The 20,856-nt window shown below is 29.6% G+C and overlaps 1 protein-coding gene across 17 annotated transcripts in view; it reads left to right on the forward strand.

Moving 5' to 3' along the window:
- Nucleotides 1-1,979: 1,979 nt before the first annotated feature.
- The window catches only part of LOC107454390 (neogenin), a 240,139-nt gene continuing 221,262 nt past the window's right edge, over nucleotides 1,980-20,856 (forward strand). For 14 of the 17 annotated variants that reach the window (XM_016071581.4, XM_016071577.4, XM_071178780.2 and 11 more), the window contains exon 1: nucleotides 1,986-2,312. In XM_016071581.4, the coding sequence (XP_015927067.2) occupies nucleotides 2,225-2,312 (88 nt within the window). In that variant the 5' untranslated portion in view covers nucleotides 1,986-2,224. Of the gene's footprint in view, nucleotides 2,313-20,856 lie in introns of all 17 variants that reach the window. The other 3 variants (XM_071178779.2, XM_071178787.2, XM_071178784.2) reach the window with 1 other exon arrangement.

Here is a 20,856-nt window from a genome sequence, read left to right on the forward strand (position 1 = left end):
ATTTGTTGTTGTTGTTCATTTACGTCGCACTAGAGCTGCACAATAGGCTATTGGCGACTGTCTGGGAAACATCCCTGAGGAATTTTGATCCTCTGCAGAGGGGGTGGCACCCCTGCTTCGGTAGCCCAATGACCTGCACGCGAAGTCGAGCAGTTTACTGTTTACCGAAGCGGGGGTGCCATCCCCTCTGCAAAGGATCAAAATTGCGATGTCAAAATTGTCTTCGGATCATCCTCAGGGATGTTTCCCAGACAGTGGCCAATAGCCCATTTCGCAGCTCTAGTGCGACGCAAATGAACTACAAAAACAACAACAACCATCCGCAATTTATTGTCGTTAACCACAAAAAGCTTTAAAGTTTTTTGAAAAGTATAAGAAATTGCTAGACCTAAACATCTCCAAAGCTATAAAATAACTCTTCACTATTTCTAGAGAAAATTGAAGGAAAAAAAATCACAAAATTTGGAAGTATTTTTAAATTGTTGTAGGGTAGTGTACTTAAAGTACGATCGAATAATTAATATTCGATTATATCAAAAATGTATTAAATATCGATCGAATTATTAAATGTTTAAAATTTGAGAATTAATAAATGCTAAACTTTAAATTATAACTATTCATTCATTGTTGTAGGAACATTTATTTATTTCTCTGGAATTTTTAATTTAATAAGTTAGCGTTGGAGTGAGTGTTGAGAGTAGCGAAAGAGAGAAATAAGAAAGATTAGATATTGCCAGATGTAAATCTTAACATTTATGTAGTAATTTGTAAAAACTTAAAAAACTTAATTGAAGAAAGAGAAAAACTGCTTCCTTTGAATTGTTATATAGTAATGTAAGTCTCGTTAAAAATTTATAACAAAGGTATAACATTTCTCATTTATATTCAGAGTAATTATTTCTCAGTTTTATTCTAAATTTATTATGAGTCACATAATCTATATTTCTAAAGATAAAAATTTCTATTCAATTGCAGTTGAATTTTTTTTCAAATTCAAGTAATCATTCAGTTCTTTATGATTAATATTAACAGAGTGTTTTTACAAAATTATAATAGTGATACATTGTATTTATAAAATGTTTTTTCTTTTGCGAAAAATAGCAATCTGGAAGATAAACAAAAAATCTTTACGAATGAAAAGCAATCACGTGGTTTGGTGGACGAAGAGAGAAGTTGCCAAATCCTGTAAAAAAATTCTAGTTTATATTGTACCATAGTATTTTATTTTATAATCGCCCTTGAACAGCCGATCCAATTATTTGGGTTTACGACTACTAATGTTCAATTCCGTAGCCTTGTGATTTTGATCCCAATCCAGAAGACAAGGGAACTCCTGTATCAAGTATTGGGAGAAGTTTGCCTTCGTGGGGGGCTTTTTGATAGAACTAACCCACATTTGCATTATATGGAAAGGAAAATCACGAAAACCTCCCACGGTTAGCCTTTAGGCAAGGGGACTCTAACCCATGCTCTGTCTACCACTGTGGTCGTATTTTACGTCAGCAATGTGGTCGGTGCAAGCCGGATGCGGAGTAAAAATGTGCAACCTTTCAACTTTTGGGTACTTAATTTTTTCTGCAAAATATAGTAGTTTTTCCTTAGCGGTCAAAAAATAGTGGAAAAAAAAATAATAAGTAAAAACAACCAGCAACTTCTAACTTGAATCTTGTTTTTTTAAAGTAATTACTCTGAAAAATTATTAAGTTAAAATTTTTTTAACACATAAAATGTAAAGCATTTGTAGGAATTAATCCAAAGATCCAAAATATTTAAGATTTAAGGCAACACAAAGTATTTAAAAAACTATTATCATCAAAATTGTGTAAATTGATTTGTTTTTTTTTAACTGATCGTGAATTTACTAATTATTTAAAATCGTTGTTTATTCCTTTCGTAGATTTTTACTTCGGAGTTGTTTGGCATCATCTTCGTGGCGCAAAAGGGACTCCTCTTGGCGATCTTCCAAAGGGGCAACCCATGATGCTGGGAGAATGAAGAACGGCACCAGACGCTTTGGCGGCTTTGAACTGGGGTTAACGGTTCACGCGCAAGAGCGGAACAACGGGAAAAAGTGAGTGTGTGTGCGTTGGTGAGACTGTTATGTCAGAAAAGTTGAGTGGTAAGATCGTCGTTTGGATTATCGTCTGCCCAGCATTAGATTTTTGCTCTTGATGATGTTGTGGGTGAGGATTGCCGAGGATCGGAGGCCAGTGACTTTTTAACCATGACTTATGTACTTCAATTTAAGAATCATCTGAACTGGGTGAAAGGAATTGTGATCGTCATTTTTGCATGGGGAATCCCTTTTACAGGTAAATACTTTAATCATACTTTATAAAAACCGATAAATTCAAGAAAAAAAAATTTTTTTTGAGAAAAATAAAGTAAACTATATTTGTTATTCTTATTTTTTTTTTTTACCTAATTTAAGGGGTTTGCTAATTTTATTATTTTTTTTTTATAAAAATATTAAAGGGAGAACATTTTTCTACTTCTATTCTCTCCTAGTATCATATGGAAAGGAAAAAAGAAAGAAAAAAGTAAAATAAGAAAATGTCATTATCGGAAGACAATTTATTACGTGAGAAATTAAGTATTATGATTTGTTGAAAATAAATTTTTAGTAAAATTAATTTTTTATAAAAATTGGAGATTTTATTTTTTATACCTAATATTTATTGTATATTAAGTAGATCAAGAGAACAAATCAGTTCTATTCATGTGAATTCAACTTCTTTAGCCAACGGAAAGTCGAAAACGTAGGGTAAAGTAATAGGTAAGAATCGTATTGCAAGAAAAATTAGCCTACATGGAAATTAAGTTTTGATGATTTATGGAAAATTTTATTTGTTTAGAAACATTGATCAAGTATCAAAAAGGGAGTTATAATTTCTTAAATTAAAAAGATAATGTTAGGCGGAAGGAACAAATGGATTTTGAATCCAAAATTGGCTTCTTTAAATGTGTTTTTTTACGCTCTAAAATAGAAGTAAATCAGTATTTATGTTAGAGAGATTTATTTGTTAAAAAAATATGACTGGTATTTTCAGTTGATGCTCTTGGATTTGTTTATTATATTGGATTATAACCAATTAGGCAGATTCAGAGAGGCTGTTCCTTACGTGGAAGTCAATGTCGTCTCGACAATGCAGCCGTATATGAATTTCATTCATAGATTTTGTTAATTTGTATTGTTTCTAAGGAAAACGCAAATTTATTCTACGGAAAAATCTTATGCTTTTCCCCAATGGGAGGGCGCGTGCCCTTCCCTTGTTCCACCCTCGTACAGGGTTGAAAAAAAAGTATTGAAATGCTTAAGCATTTGTGCATGGAAAAATCAATTTAGGATCGAAAAAAAGAAAGAAAAAACCATCAAAGTGTGTTCATCTAATGACTTAGGAAAAATTGTCCCTGGCCCTTCTTCAAGCTTAAAATTTCAAATGGGGGTGTTATTAAGTCTTGGATATATCATTGAAAAATAACTTTTTAGTATAAAAATTAAAAGAGGAATGTCTTAAAATGCGCTTTAAAACGTTATGATTAATAATTCCTTGGTGTGAAGAAAACAATCCATTTTATTTTTACCAATAATACGTATAATCTCCTAGAATTATAATAGTTTTGGCAACACTGTTCTTATTACGTCACTTAAAATTTTTATAACTATAAACATGAAGCAAATTAATTTAATATAGATGTGCTCTTATTCGAGTTATAATGTATGTTGCATATCGCAATGTTGCATCATAACAGATATATCTTATGCAGAATACTTCATGTGAAGTCCTGTAGGTCAAAGATCTTATTGGCTAAAATATCCCGAAATGATCCATGTATTCTTCATTTATATACGTTCAAAACTAAGTTATAGCATTTAAAAATTAAATGTGATATAAATTGTTTGAATCAATCCTAGTTTTATAATTAAACCATCGTGTTAAATTTTATGACTGTTGATAACAATAAGAAGATCGTTTCTAAATCGATTGCTATTTTCAATGAAAGCTATTTTTCTTAACTTTTATCCTTTAAGAACCATGCAAAAGAAAATATTATGAGAAATCTAAAACTATGAATTGTTCTTTTTATTTCTTTGGTTAAATTTGACAAAACTTGACAGGGATTCATGGGCAGACTCGGGTAAAACTTTCTGCGATCACAAAATCTCAATTAAAAAACTTTCTGCAAGCGATTTATTGACTTTTGTAATTAGTTTTAGCCCTTTTTGCGAATTTGCTAATTTTTGCGAAATTTGTTTGAAAAATCGACGATTTTGTGAAAGTGTTTAAATTTTTTATAAAACTCTATATAGATTGTTATTTAGCTTATTTTTCTTTAAATTTAACAGTTTTTTGAAGATATAAAACTAGTTATTGAATTATCAAATTTTCTTTCATTGTATCCGAATTTTTTAAAATTGACTGCGAGATAAATATGATAAATATAGAAAGATCAAGCATTTGTTTATATTATATTGTTTCTTTTTCATAATACATTATATATTTTTTTATTATACATTATATACATATATAACGTATAATCAAAGTACTATTGTAAATTGTATATTTTTCGAGCCTACTCTACATTTTAGTATTTGGTAATGATCAGAATTTACATTGTGTAATAATGAGGAATATTAAAGAAGCTGCTGCCATGGTGATAAATTTTCCGCGAACGGCTTTTGCGCATTTCGTATATATTATGCATAATTCAAAACAGAACACGGGCATAATTAAAATTACAGAAGATATTTCTCCAAACTAAATACCTAAATATGCTAACTATAATTATAAAGTTTAGTAAAATGGTCAAACATACAACTAATGTAACAAAGTAATTAGTACCAAATGACCATTATTTTTGTATTCCATAGTTGTTATTATATCTTTCGAATTGTCATGATCTAAAAAAGAAAAATATATATTTAATTTAGAAAAAAAAAAGTGAAGTGAACATGATTTATTTTTTTAATAATTAACAAAAATGCTTTAATGTTAAAAAAAATCTCAAAAACGTAAAAAGTAGAGCAACTAAATTTGCATGTGGTGGTGCGATGTGTTTACATAAAGTTTAAAAACAAAACATTGCGATGTGTAAGCATAAAGTTTAAAAACAAATTTTTTACTTTTTATGGCTCAACATCTGAAAAGCCGATGAACTAAAATGTTAAAATACAGCTACCGAAGGGATAAATATTTATACTTAGAATGTTTTTGAGAAAAAAGGATTTAGAAATAACTTTTCATCATTTTCGCATTAGCAAGTTAAATTTATGTAAAATATTTTTACTGTCAGCATAAAATATAACACCATGTTTACCAGCTATTTAAAAAGGAAAAATCACGAATCCACTTCAGTTTTGATGTTTGCCGACCAATATTTTTAACATTTTCGTTGACGCATAATTTTCGTGAATGCAATATTTTTAATTTGTTGGATACTTGCATTAAAGGATTTGATTTGTATGCCTGCTTATTTTTTTAGTGAAAATTCTTTGAAGAATTTCATTAAAAAAATTTTTTTTTTTTACTTAAATTATTCAAAATAGAAAAATTCTTCTACACATTGTAAACGTTCTAGGCAATAAGTTTAAAAGAGATTAAAAGACATAAAATAAACCTATAAGAAAAATAAACAATTAATGTAAAATAGCATAAAATATGATTTTTTGTTGAAAATAAATATTTTTCAACATTTTTCTGGACTATTATTATTTATTAAAAAAAAAAATACTAAAACCTTTGAAGAATTAAACTTGGTGTTATACACAAGAATATTTATTGAAACATAATTTTAAATATAATTACTTTAAAGATGATTAATAAAAATAAATTTAGAAAAAATTAAGGCATTAAGGTTACTCCAGCTGATTGCAGTTTTAGGGCGTGATGTATTTAGTTTTTTTCATTTTTTATTTATGTATTTTTTATTTTATTTTACTTCTGTTAATTCCATCAAGTTAAATGGAAAGGAAACAAATAGGAAAATGATAATAATTAAAGTTATAGAAACGTGGGATCTCAGAGAATAGAGCGGCCGTCTCCCAATCAGGTGACCAATGTAAGATACAGCTGGTTGATACGAATTCTGCGTGCCGACCACAGTACTGACACAAAATATCCTCAGTGGTAGACAGATCAAGGGTTAGAATTCCCTTGCCGTCGAGCTAAGTACGGGAGTTTTTAGTGGTTTTCTGCTCAATGTAAGGCTACTGCTGGTTAGTTCCATCAAAAAATCTTCCTTGAAGGCTATTTTGTCCTCCCAATGCTTGATGTAGAGTTCTCTTGTCTTTTGAATTGATTTCCAAATTACAAGGCCACGGAGCTGAACATTATAAGTCATAAATTTAAAATCTGGCTCACTGTTCAACAGTGGATATGAAATAATGAAATTATAAAAAATTAAATTGTCCACAAGTCTGTGCCTGCGTTTTCATTGCTAGGAAAATTAGTTTTGCTGCAAAAGACAAGGTGCATTATGTTTTTTTTTTATCTTAACCAAAAACGGTTTTTATCTTTTTATCTTAACCAAAATAAATTAATTAGAATTAAAATATTTTAAGCATGTAATTTTGTGTGCTATACTTAAAAGCTTTATTAGAAAATTTAGCGAAGCATCATCAAGTTGCATCATGCGCAAAATGTTCCAAGCAAGTCTTTCGCACGAAAACTGTTTATTAAATTAAGATTTAAATTTTAAGCATGTTTTCATCCTATTACAGTATATACTACTATTGTTATACTCGTGGCATAGAAGAACTTTGTAATTTCCTTTTCAGAGGAATAATTTATATTCTCTGTTAAATTTAGAGGAATTCTTTTATTTTTAAAAGAATTTCTTTTAAATTTAAGAGAATACTTTATATTCTCTTATTTATGTATTTGATATCCAAGAATTGCTATGGCATGTTGAATGTTTAATTAAAAAGAAATATTATTTTATTAAGTGAATGAAATGAAAAAAATTTCTTTAGCAAACTATTTTATATTTACTTTTTTATTTATTTACTTATAAAGTTTTGTTCTTACTCTCTTGACGTTTGCATCCCTATTTAAAACTTGCGTACTGCCACGCTACTTTGATGTATATTCCCGCAAATTTGCGAAGTTGCGTTTATCTTCATTGAATGACGCGTGTGGAATTACGTTTTTTTGTGCAGGAAAGAAATCCGAACTCAAAAATTAATTTCACAATAGTTTATACAAAAACTTTTCTTAGAATTTTGTTGTAAATGCTTGGTTTCCCTTTAAAAAAAATTTTAACAGAAATTTAAGAATTAAATTAATATTTGGTTTCTGGGAAATTTCAGCGACTTACTAAACAATCATTAACGAATAATTTTCTAACGGATTATTAAATAAGTTTGGTTCGCACTGTTAGAATATTTGTTGGTCATATAATATAGCACATTCAAATTTGATGTGAACTTAATATGGTGCAAAGATAATCCATATATTATTGTACTTTATAAACTTGGTTACATGATATTGCGGTTAAAGGGCGTCATTGTTCAACTTAACACCATAATTCATTAATTAGTCCATCTAACGATGGACTAATTAATGAATTAACCGTATATCTGTACACCGTATATCTGTACAGCACCGTATATCTATACAAAATACCAATATTTTAACAAGGACCGATTTTTCAGAGTGTATTTAAATCTCTTGATTCATGTTATGATTTATATCACTCAATCTTTTAAGGTATTCATCGATTTAAATCATCGGATTTTTTCCTCTCGAAATTCTCTTGAAAATATTAAAATTCACAATTATTCTCCCAGGAATGTGATATTTTTAAGGTCTGATTTTATTGATATGGAAAGTTTTACTTAAAGAAATAATAAGAGGAGACTGTATGTAAATTATTATTTGATGTTTTGAATAGAATAATAAATAAATACTAAAGACGATATTAAATAAAGTTAAAATTGACGTGAAATTTTTAAATTAAAATTTTTTATTTGTTGTATGTAAAATTTATACAGTTTAACAAACACATTTCAATTATATCTATTAAGTTACATGTTTATTTAAAAGCATCAAGTATTTTTAAAACTTATAAATATATAGATTGCGCACTATATAAAAAAAATAAAAAATGACTTGCTCTGCATCTAATTTTTTTTTAATGTTTATTGATCTAAAATAATTTATTCTAAATTTATCTGGCAGACAAATTGCGTGTTTATCGTTATAATTCAAAAGTTGTGTTTAAGCAGAAAAGAATAATAAAAAATACAAATTATTTTATGATTAGTTTTTAGAAATGAAATATGTTTGATCAATTTTATTAGAAATTCTAAGTATTAGTTACAATACAAATTTTAAATAATGTTAAGAATTTTTGAAGCATTTTCGCAGAGCCTTGCTTGTTAAATGTAAGAGGAAAAATTGATTTAAATAAAAACATCTAATTATTTAATTAAAAAAAAAACTTGATTTTTATCGGATTGTGGTTGAATCCTGTTAATATGCTTTACTTTTACAACCGCATTCACGAAGATCATTTAAATCAACACATTCGTTGTGAACTCAAATGCGATTATATTATTCCTTGTATTTCACAATTTACTAACAGTTATATTCACTTAAAGAAATATAAGTAATGAATAATAAGTAATGAATAAATAGTTTTCTGCACCAATTTGTGCCATTCCTGGCAAACATAATAATATGCCTCAGTTTCGTAATTTACTGAGAGCTTTGTTTTAAACTTTAATCGTATTTTAAAAAATAACTGGTTGATTGGTTGATTGGTTCTACTGCAGATTTAAGGCAGAGGGTGCGCTTCTTGTTTTTCAGTGGCGCCATCTATGGCCAAGAATTCGACTTCTGACACATCATACGTCACACCTGTTTATAAGGCGGACCCATTCATACATTCGAACGATCGATCTCCAATCCAATACCCCCAGAAGTATTGATTTCTTTTGGGAACATGGAGAACTTTGCGACTCGACAGAAATTTTGCGCGCATCAGTCACTGCTGGCAGAGTTTAGTGCGTTGTGGAAAATGCCCAGCAAGCATAATGAAAAAGTCATCTTTTAACTAATCATAAATTTTATTAAGCAATAAAAATCATAACTTAACTTAAACATCATAAAGGAGAAACAATCCTCTCCATAACATGAGGTAACGAATTCAATACATACAGTCATGAAAATCAAACGAAACAAAAAAACTCCAAATCCAATCTTGATTTGTTATATATATACAAAATAACACTTGCATAATGAGGGTACTTACACACTCAAAATTAATACTATGCAAATTCTGTCTTTGAATTATTTTTAAATGTTCGAACTCCCTCTTTCAGAGGTTTTTCGAACTCGTGATCTCTGACTCTTACTCGAACCTTGTTCATTGAAATCCATAGTCTGACATGCGGCCCCATCGAACATTTCAAAATAAATTCCTTTAATTTTATTTAATTCAGTCTTAGTTAAAGCCTTAGTCAAAAAATCAGCCAAATTACTTTTACTTTTAATATACTTAATTTCAAATTTTCCCTCATTAAGCAAATTTCTCACGAAATGAAATCTTATATCAATATGCTTCGTCTTTAAATTTTCAACAATTTCATTTACTTTATTGGGCAATTTAAAACCTACTTTAATTGGTAACGTAACACGAGTTTTAGGTAATTCATTAAATCGTTTACATAATTTTTCAATATAAGTTTTTTGATGTAAATACAAATTACCGTTTTTGTTCTCAAAGTTAACACCTAACAAATATTTGACTTTTCCTAAATTTTGAATATCAAGTTTACTCTTAATCAATTTAATAGTTTCATCTAAAATAGTTTTAGTCTTACAAAATAACACCATGTCATCAACGTATACTAATAAAATAATGTTATTCATTTTATACACACAATTACAACATTTGAATTTTTCGAAACCAATCGATTTTAATATAGTATCTAACTCTGCATTCCATTCTCTACCTGATTGTTTAAGTCCATATATCGACTTTTTAAGTAAACATACTTTATTCATTTCACCTTCAATTTCAAAGCCTGGAGGTTGCTTCATATAAATTACCTCACTAAGATGTCCATACAAATATGCAGCTTTCACATCTAGCTGTGCATATTTCCAACATAACATAGACACAAGAATAATAAATAGTAATCTAATAACTGAAAAATTCACAACTGGTGAAAATACATCAAGAAAGTCAACACCATGCTGTTGTCTAAAACCTTGTGCTACAAGTCTAGCTTTGTATTGTTTAACATTATTGTTTTCATCTCTTTTTACTGCATAAACCCACCTATTTCCTATTACTTTAGCATTGGGAGGTTTATCAACTATTTCCCATACCTTTCTTTCGTTCATAATATTTAACTCTTTTTCCATTGCCTTATTCCACTGATTTCTTTCTGGTAGTTTTTGTGCATCAGAAAAGTTTTTCGGTATTTCTGCATTATATACCTCACCTTCAAATATATCACTTATCTGATTATCTACAAAAGAATTAGATGGCCAATCTTCACTTTCGCTATCAGTGTCACTATGGGAAGAAGTTAAATTTTGAGTTTTGCTCAAAGCTTTAAAATTAAATTTAGAATGATCATACTCAATTTGGTTTTTATCACAATATTCTTTAGCTTGGTTGTTTGATCTTAATCTAGTTTTATCGCCTGGAGGGTAATAGTAAACATCTATTCTGCTACTTTTATTACGCGGTCTCTCAACTCTAGTCCATTCTGTTATTTTTAAAGGTTTTAATTTTAAATCGGGAGTTTTAGCATGAACCTTATCTATTACATTATCATTGTTATCATCAAAATTGATATCTGAATTCAGATTTATAAATAAAAAGTTTTCATTACTAGGTTTACCAAATAGTGTTTTAACTCCGTTTTTACTTTCATCAATTTTTACGTGTATAGTTTCTATAGTTTTCCTATCTTTAGGCATGTAAATTCTATAACCTTTAGCATTGACTGCATATCCAGTTACAATTCCTACTTTTGCATTTGGTTGTAGTTTGTTTCTCTGAACTTTAGGGATATGAGCATACGCTAAAGATCCAAATACTTTGAAATGTTTAACTGACGGTTTATAACCATAGAAAATTTCAAACGGTGTTTTACCTTCCAGTAATTTGTGTTCACTACGATTCTTTACGTGAACAAAACAATGCAGTGCTTCTGCCCAAAATCTACCTTTTAAACCACTATCGGCTAACATTGAGCGTATTCCCTCTCCAGCTACTCTGTTATAAGATTCGGCTATCCCATTTTGCTCTGGAGTGTATACTGAAGTTCTCTCCATGCGTATACCTAATTCATTAAGAAAATCTTGAAATTTTACATTACAAAATTCCATGCCGTTATCACACCTTACAGATTTAAGTTTAATATTTAACTGCCTTTCATATTTTGCTAAATACAGTTTAAAGCAATTAAAAACTTCATGTTTATGTTTTATAGTAAAAATTTCAACATAACGAGAAAAATCATCTATTACTGATACAAAATATTCAGCTCCACCAACTGAATTTACTGGACTTTTACCCCAAACATCCATATGTACTTTCTCTAATACACTTTTAGTCATTATACCGTGATTTATTTTAAAACTAGTTCTAGTCGATTTAGTTATTTTACAAGTATTACAAGAATCAAATTTACCACACAAATTATCTAAACCATTCACAACATTGTTTTGACTCATATGATTTAACATTCCAATATTTAAGTGGCAAAATCGTCTATGAACCAATTCCCTATCTAGACCTGTACTAAATGCTAATTCTTTAGTTACTACCACTTTTTCAACATAGCCTTTAAGTATATACAACTTATCAATTCTAGGTACAGTAAATAAATAATTATGGTTTTTACCAAATACAGTCATTTTGTTGTTACCCCATTTTACAGTAATTCCCGCTAAATCCATATTTGAACCGCTTATTAAATTTCTACGCATATTGGGTGCAAAATATACATTTTCTAATTTTATGGGAACAAATTTATCTCTATCTTTAACATTAAAATGTATATCACCAATACCAAAAATATCAGACTTACTGTTTTTATCTCCAACAAGTACTTGACTAGGATTCAAAGTCTTAAAGTTACTAAAGTAGTCTCTTTGTGTACAGAAGTGAGCTGTGCTGGCAGTATCAATCAGGAATTCAACAAACTGCTTGTCTTTCCTTTGGCGAATTTCAGCATCTCGTATCGTAGTCAAATCACTGTAAAAAGTTTCCTTGGAATCATGAGTTTTAGAATTCCGTTTCGTGGTTTTCTTCTTCAGGAAACATCTTTCCGCACTGTGTCCTTTCTTATTGCAGTAGGAACACATAATTGTTGTTGTTGTATCATTGCCCAGGACGCGACCACTGCTTTTATTTCCATTCAACTTCCGATAGGCTTGCTTTCTAGTAGATGAAGTAGTATAAGCATCGGCGACTATGTCCTCTCCTCTATCTTTCTGTTTTTGTTGTATCCTTCCAGATTCGATTAGGAGCTCCTTTTCAACATTAGAAATCGAAAAATCTTTATCTTCTAGTCGATAAAGCATTTGAACTAAGTTGTCATAATCTGCTGGCAATCTTCTAATTAATTGGAAACATGTGAGCTTTTCTGGCATTACAAAACCTGCGTCATGAATCTGTTTCCTTTTTTCATTTACTAACTTGCAGAAAATGCCAATAGTCTCCTTCTCTGGATCAAACTTCAATTCAAAGAATTCATCAATAAGTCCGGCTAACCGTGCTCGGGAGGTAGGTTCAAAGTTTTCCTTCAAAATAGTCCACGCTGTCTTTCCGTCCTCTGTGTCGGCTATCAGCGGTTGAAACTGCTCATCAATTCCTTGGAATATAGTGGAGTAACTTCTAGCTTTTCGCATTTCATAAGAGCGTAAGTCTCTGTCTGTTGCATCAGTTGGTAATGGCTTCTCTGTACCACCAACAAATTCCCAAGAGCCTTTATCGATGAGTAATACTTTCATATTTATTTTCCAACTACTGTAATTGAAACTGTTTAGCTTTGTAAATCCCAATATGGAGCTGCTGTCATTTTCGGCCATCTCCAATCTATCTAAACGGCCCCAGTAGCTTTATAATAAACTTGCTTCTAAAGACGACAAAAGCTTAACTAAGCTGGGCAGGCATGGCCCATAACCTTGCTGGCAGAGTTTAGTGCGTTGTGGAAAATGCCCAGCAAGCATAATGAAAAAGTCATCTTTTAACTAATCATAAATTTTATTAAGCAATAAAAATCATAACTTAACTTAAACATCATAAAGGAGAAACAATCCTCTCCATAACATGAGGTAACGAATTCAATACATACAGTCATGAAAATCAAACGAAACAAAAAAACTCCAAATCCAATCTTGATTTGTTATATATATACAAAATAACACTTGCATAATGAGGGTACTTACACACTCAAAATTAATACTATGCAAATTCTGTCTTTGAATTATTTTTAAATGTTCGAACTCCCTCTTTCAGAGGTTTTTCGAACTCGTGATCTCTGACTCTTACTCGAACCTTGTTCATTGAAATCCATAGTCTGACAGTCACCAACTACACGGGGAGTCTTCGGCCGAGGAGTTCGAACTCTCGGACATGGGCCCAGCGCCCTACCGACCAGGCTATCCCGGCTAGAAAAAAAAACTTATTTTACAATAACTTAAAAAATAACTTATTTTGCAATTAAATAAAAAAAGAAGAAAATCGTGATTATTAACAACTCTGAGAAAAAAAAATCGTGATTTTTAACAAGTCTGGAGTGAAGGTTAAAAATCCATGTTCATATGCACTTTACCTTTACACCCACAGTCACAAATATCATTAAAATCATCACACTCGTTACGACCGCAAAGGCGATCGTGTTATTCTTTTATGTTTCACAATTACGAATCGTAATATTCACTTAAACAAATATGGACATGCATAGTAATGAGAAATAATAATTTTCTGCACCTATTTGCGTCATTCCTTGCAAATGTAACAATATGCTTCATTTCGTAAATTAGTATAGAACTTCTTTTTTTAACCTTTAACCGTATCTTAATTATCGTGAGACGCCTCATGCATCATCATTAACAAATGTAACAACAGCCCTCTCGAGATTAAATGAAAGAAATCGAATAGCTACTGCATTCTAATTGGCTGAAAATATATTGCATTTCGAATGTTTTCCATTCCCTTCATTAGGAAAAGAACTGAAAAGGGCATTAGAATGAAATTGAATTAACTGAGAAGCATTTTTATGATTTTTCTTTTTCTTATTTTGTTCGATTGAGTTTAGAATGCTGTACAAGCTTGTTAATGATCGGATTTAAATTCACCTACGCTTTATCAGCGAAGCTTTATAAACCAGGAAATAGAATAGATGATGCAATTCCTTAAGTTTTATTTATTATTATAAAGCGAATGAAGTTCTACTGATCTTTGTATAATTTAGATGTCTTCTTACAGCTGTTATTTCGTTAAGTTAAACATATAGTCAAAATTCGTATTCATATTTTATAAAATTGCTTAAGCTCATATTCTATGAAACTAGGTAAAATACATCAAAACGATCGAAGAAAAAAAAACGTTCTAATTATTTTGCCTTGCACTACTATAATTTTTTTTTTCTTTCCAAAAAGAAAACGAAATTTTTTAGTCAAAAAGAAACGATTCAAAAATTTAAATATTTATAAAATCGTTTTCTTTCACAATTGGGTTTTTACAACTCGAGAAGAAGTGAAGTGATTATGCCTAACCACGTTATTTAAATCAGATTTAATGAAATACCTGTAATCGACGTCACGCGTGCGTGTCGAACTTGATTGGCTTCTGAATCGGGGAATACCACGATTTACCTCCGATGACGTCACATTGCAGCTTTTTTTTATTTTATTATGTAATCAGGATTGCGCTGCAAATTTCATCTACTATTTGTTACGGTCATGCATCTTAAAACGATTTCAAATATAATTATGCATAGTCTAATCGTCAAATTTACTTTTTAAAGTTTAGACTCAATGAAAGAAAAGAATTAAGAACCTAATAGCTACAAAAAATACTAAATATATAAAGTTTCAAAATATTTATTTAATTAAAAAAATTTCTGAAAAATCGTACATTAGTTTTTTTTTTTAAAAATTAGTCAGGCAGGGGTCTGTTTAGAAAAAATAACGGACCCTTCACAAAATAATTTATCTTTTAATCGAACGGTTCACAAATTTGTTTATCTTCATTATTGTTTTTTTAATCGAATAAACCCTTCCCGGGGAAAAAAAAGAAAAGAAAGACGGTTAAAACGAACTAAGTTTTCCAAGTTTTCCCAAGTTTTAATTCCAAATGTAGTATTCTAAGAAAATATTTCTACTTTTAACAAACATCGTCTGCACATTCTTATTGATATTAAATGATAATTTTTTTTTGTAAATAAATAACTGATCAATTTATTCATAAAAATAATTAATAGAATATTATGAAAATAAATATTAATTTCTCGCAATTTTTTAAATAAAATATTATAAATTAAATAATTGTTTAAGTTTACTTAATGCGTAACATTATAAGTGATACATTACTAAGTTGTGTTATTTAAAATATGTCAATTGAAATTATTAAGAACATGAGTGATTTTGTTCCTATTATCCGTCCGAAATGAATATTCTGCGTTGAGCAGTATAGGCTAAATACCAAATAATTGTACGTTGCATCTCCAATTTAGTAGCAGCAATTGTTAATCAGAATCTTGTATCTATTTACAATTTAAAAATTCATTGAAAAGGTCTTTTGCAATAACAGGACACTATTTGCACAAATTCACAAAAGCAGGACCCTGGTAGGAAGAATGTGACTTAACCCTTATTTTATATTCACAAATTATGAGTAGTTTTTTTTCACAATTTTATAAAAACAGGACCTTTCACAAAATGTCTGAACAGACCCCTGAGATTATAACTATGAAATATTAAAGAAAAAAAAAATAATTTAAAGAACGAGCACATGAAAATTTCTTACTTGATTCTTACTAAAAGAAATTTATGTGAATCGCTTTAAAATGTATCAGCATTGAGTATCGCTTTAAAAACTATTCATCACTAAAGATTCTCATAAATTTTTAAACAAATATTTTATGTCTATAAATGCTTTTAAGTGCATTGACATGTAGTGACAGTTTGAAAGAAATATCTTAAAAATGTATCGAGCACCATTAAAAAGATATAAGCGAGAAAACTGAGTCTAATGGCGATATTAGACGTTTTATTATCTTATATTAAAAAAAAATACTTTTAACAATAGTTTTTCTGTATGGGAAGGGTAAAAATTTTATACATGACAGAAGAAAAAAGAATAATAAAGCGATATTTTCAAACAGCTGTCTTTTAAAATAAAAATGGAATTAAATATTTATTCTCAACAAATATGTTTGAAAATAATCTAAAATCCTTGCGTTAAATTTATAGTATTTATTTAAGATGATAAACTGAAATTGTTATTTGTAATTGGAAATAAAAAGTTAGTTTTTGACATCATGACCCTGGTTTTCATAACTATATTAAATATATAACTATATTAAATGTATAATTTTATGAAATATCTAACTATATTAAGCATATCACTGTATTAAACATATTACTATATTAAACATAGGCGCCCGGTGGCTGAATATTAGCGCTTCCATGCCACGGGTTCGGGATTCTATCCTCGGACCGGGCACGGTTGACTCAGCCTTTCATCCCTTCGTGGGTCGATAAAATGATTACCAAGCATGTTTAGGAACTAAACTGTAGGTTCTGCGTTCGGCTGACTATCCAACCAGAACATCTCCGTCTGCACTCCAGAGAACAAGGCCAATAAAACTTGGATGAGCACTGTTGGCTTTGGCCTTTCATGGGCTGTCGCGTCACTGAAATTAGTTTATTTTATAATAAACATAAGTATATTAAACATATATTCCGCACTGACAACTTTCTACGCTTTTTTTAAAAATTTATTCTTGTGGTAGCAAAGTTAATGTTATATTTTTTATTCATTTTAACTACACCACTACATATGAATTATTTTAAAGTTCATAGGCAGCGCCGCTTCGTTCCAGCTCTTTCGTGGCGAGGTTTTTAAAATGTTGTCAAAATTACCAAATATACACTGACGGAATTCGGCTGAATTTTCCTTAATCTTAGTAATGAGTTTTATTAAAATCATAAAAAAATATTCGAAATTTTAATATTTACAAAACTGCAATAACAAAATATTTAATTTTCAGAATTTAAATCCTCCTACCATAATTTCAGCACTTGGAACTTCAGGCGTTACTCAAAGATATACCTGAATTCTTTGTTTGTATTCTTTAAATTTTAAGTTATTTCTGTTGATGAAAGAAAATTTGCTTTAAAAGGTTTCTCAGACGGTGAAAGGTCCTCGTAGCATTGTTTTTCGGAGCTCATTCGCAAAGGAAAATAAAAAAGCCATAGTTTAAGTGCTTTACTCTTGAAGCAAGGCTATAATTTTGAACTAATGCCATTTTGTCGTAAAGAACTTTCTGGGGTATAGATCGGACAAATAACTTAACTATTCTTAAAGTTATTAAAAAATTTTAAAAATCACTAATTCGGCGACATTTTTCAACCTAGATGAAATTTATCAAAGTCAATGCCTTATCATTATTTGCAATTTTTTATGTGCCCATATAAAGCAGCATTGAGGTCAATTTTTAAATGTTAAAAATTAGACTACAAACGTTTTTCATTTTCTCAAAACTGTCGCTTTTCTCCAAATTGACGTTTTGCGCCATTTTCAGAATACACATATAAAATGCTGGTTTATGTTATGGCTAAACTTGGCCTAACAGTGCTGAAAAACTGTTGCAAACTTAAAGCATTTATGAAAAGACCATATTTTTTTGCAAAAAAATCATCATTTCATGTGACTACGGAGCCTTTGAAAAACAATCTTAATATGTTGATAAAACTTCGGGGCCGGATTAAGCGAACGTGGGGCCCTAGGCCATTCAAATTTTTGGGGCCCTTAGATTAAATGTTTTTCTCGTATATATTTTATTTATTCAAATATGAAAGTATTTATATATCTTTTCATTTAAGAAAGCATATTTAAAATAAAAATAAATAATAATAAATTAAATTTTACTCTATTTTATTAAATTAGAAAAAAAAATAATCATAACATTTTGAAAAATCATTGTTTTTCTTAATTTTTCAAAATTTATTTTCAAAAATGCATTTTAATGGGGCTCCTAATCATTGGGGGCCCCAGGCCATGGCATAGTCTGGCCTAGTGGGTAATCCAGCCCTGTATAATTTTTACTATAATTCGTTGAATATTTTTCTAAAAACTAAGAACTTTTACCCTGTGATAACTGCTCTTTAGAAAAATAACTTTTCAAATTAATAAAAACGATAAAATATATTTTCCATTATATTAGAAACTGAAAATGTTGTACTTTAAAGCAATTCATTTAAAAAAGAAAGGATTTTAAAAAAAAGAAAGAAAACGGCACAATCTGATCTTCGCATGTTCATCTCATTTACTTTTCCATCAGCATATATACACCAGAACCCGAAATGAAAAATTGTTCGCATTGTTCGATTCACCCCTAATAAATCGTTCCCTGCATTTATTGTCGAGTATCATTAGAACGAGAGAGTGCGAAAAACCTTGACCGTCCTTTAAAATGATCGATCTGACATTTTTTTTGTTTCGCTTTTTATGATTTTCCAACTCTTTTTCTTTTTTTAACAGTTTGTTTTCTCTCCCATCTGAATACTTCTGTTTAAAGGGACACGCGACACCAGATTGCGCGTGCGTCAGAATTCTTATTCCACTTGAACATACAGAAAAAAAAAAAGGGAGAAGGATATGATGTGACAACCTAGAACAAAATGATAACCGTGTCGCATGGTTGAGAAGGATGGAGAGAGTTGTGTGTGCTGCTTCCCCCTTAAGTCCCCCTAATCCCACCGGAACAGTAACGCCCGCTTTGTGTTTCAATGATACTGTAGAAAAAGATGATTTATTCTTTTATGACTTAACATAAATAATTTTGAAAAACTATTAATGTCTCTTGAAATTAAACTAATTTTATTTGGTACTTTTTGTCTTCCAAATTTAAATGTCATAAACTTTATTTTAAATTTGAATTGAAACTTGTCTAAGGATAATTAATAAAGTCTGGATATCCATGACTAAAAATTTCTCAATTCTTTAATGTCATTTTTTTACTTTTATATGAATGACAATACATTTTGCCTTTTTTTTATTTAAGGATTTTTATTGCTAACACAAACATTCAGTAAAAATTAAATAAACGTGCCAATTTTGGTATTTTATACTGTAATACCAAATATATTTTTTTATAAAAAATACAACATGTAGAAAGAAAAAAGTAAAAGAAGCTATAAAAAGGGAACATTTTAAGCAATAAAGGAATAATAATTTATTTTAAAATTTATTTATATTTGCATACAGACGAGTTTATGTAGTATTTCATACTTAGTTTCGAAGCGATATTTTTGTCAATTTTATAAATCTTGCTAGTCAATGTTTATAAGCTTAATATAAGCTTTTATTTAGGTTTAGATATAAGCTTTTACTTAGGTTTATCAGGATTGAATTAGAACCTTTTGTTATTGTCATGTTGGTTTTGTTTTTCTGAATATATGGAAATCCTATGTTAACCCTTGTAGTAACCTATGTTATTGATTAGTTTAAGGTTTCATTGAACCTTATGTTAAAGTGTGGTTTAATGTTTTATTGAACCTAATAATTAGGTTTAAAGACAATTTACATTAAGGCCATTTTATTCTCAGATAAAATATCTATGATATTTTTGTAAAACGATGATATTTTTATATGATATGATTGCTTTATTGTTTCGTTTGAACTTTATCGGTGTTCCATGAAAAGCAGAATCTGGCGTTGTTCCTACTTATTGGCGAACCTGGTTTCGTGGTCACTATGATCGATTAGTACCGCCTAGAGGTGTGACGTGTGCAAGCTCGTTTGCTTCAAAAGGTTTTGGGCTAGGACTCGTGATAAAATTTTCTTTTACTTTACTTTTACGTTTGGTGCAGTAATAAAAACTGTGAAATTTGAATTAAATAGTGCTTAAAAATTTAAAAACAGACTTAAGGTTGTCTATTTTAAAGCTAGACAATTCTTTTCTGCAAAACCGTACGTTTAGTTTAATAATAAAAGTTTTGCTTCGTTTTTAAGCCATTCAATCTATTCGTCTTTTATTTTTTTCTAGCAAAAAAGTTTCGAAAAATACTCTTAAAGATCTCACATTCTTATAAGATATTTTCGAAACAGTCTAATAATCGATCTCAGGGGTCTGTTTAGAAGAAATTCGGGTCAGTTAACGGACCCTTCACAAAATATCTTTTCATAAAAACGGTCCCTTCACAAAATATTTTAACTTAAAAATGGACCCTTCACAGATTTATTTATCTTCATTATTGTTTTGTTGATCGAATAAACCTTTGCTAGGAAGAGGGGGTTGACAAAGACAAATGCAAACGAACTAAGTTTTGTTTTCAGCAGAGGCTTCTTCCTTTATTCGTCCGAAATGAATATTCTGCGTTCAGCAGTATAGGCTAAATACCAAATATTTGTATGTTGCATCTCTAATTTAGTTGCAGCAATTACTGTTTATTTTTTAAAATTAAATATTTTTATTACAATTTTACAGTGTTGAGCATAATCTTGTATGTCTTTACAATTTAAAAACTCATTGAAAAAGTTTTTTGCAATAACAGGACCCTATTTGCACAAATTCACAAAAGCAGGATCCTGGTTGAAAGAATGTGACTTAACGTTTATTTTATATTCACAAATTACGAGTAATTTTTTCACAATTTT

The sequence above is a fragment of the Parasteatoda tepidariorum genome, chromosome 6 (genome assembly GCF_982258835.1).
Source record: "Parasteatoda tepidariorum strain Cologne lab strain chromosome 6, Ptep-v5.0, whole genome shotgun sequence".
Taxonomy (NCBI): domain Eukaryota; kingdom Metazoa; phylum Arthropoda; class Arachnida; order Araneae; family Theridiidae; genus Parasteatoda; species Parasteatoda tepidariorum.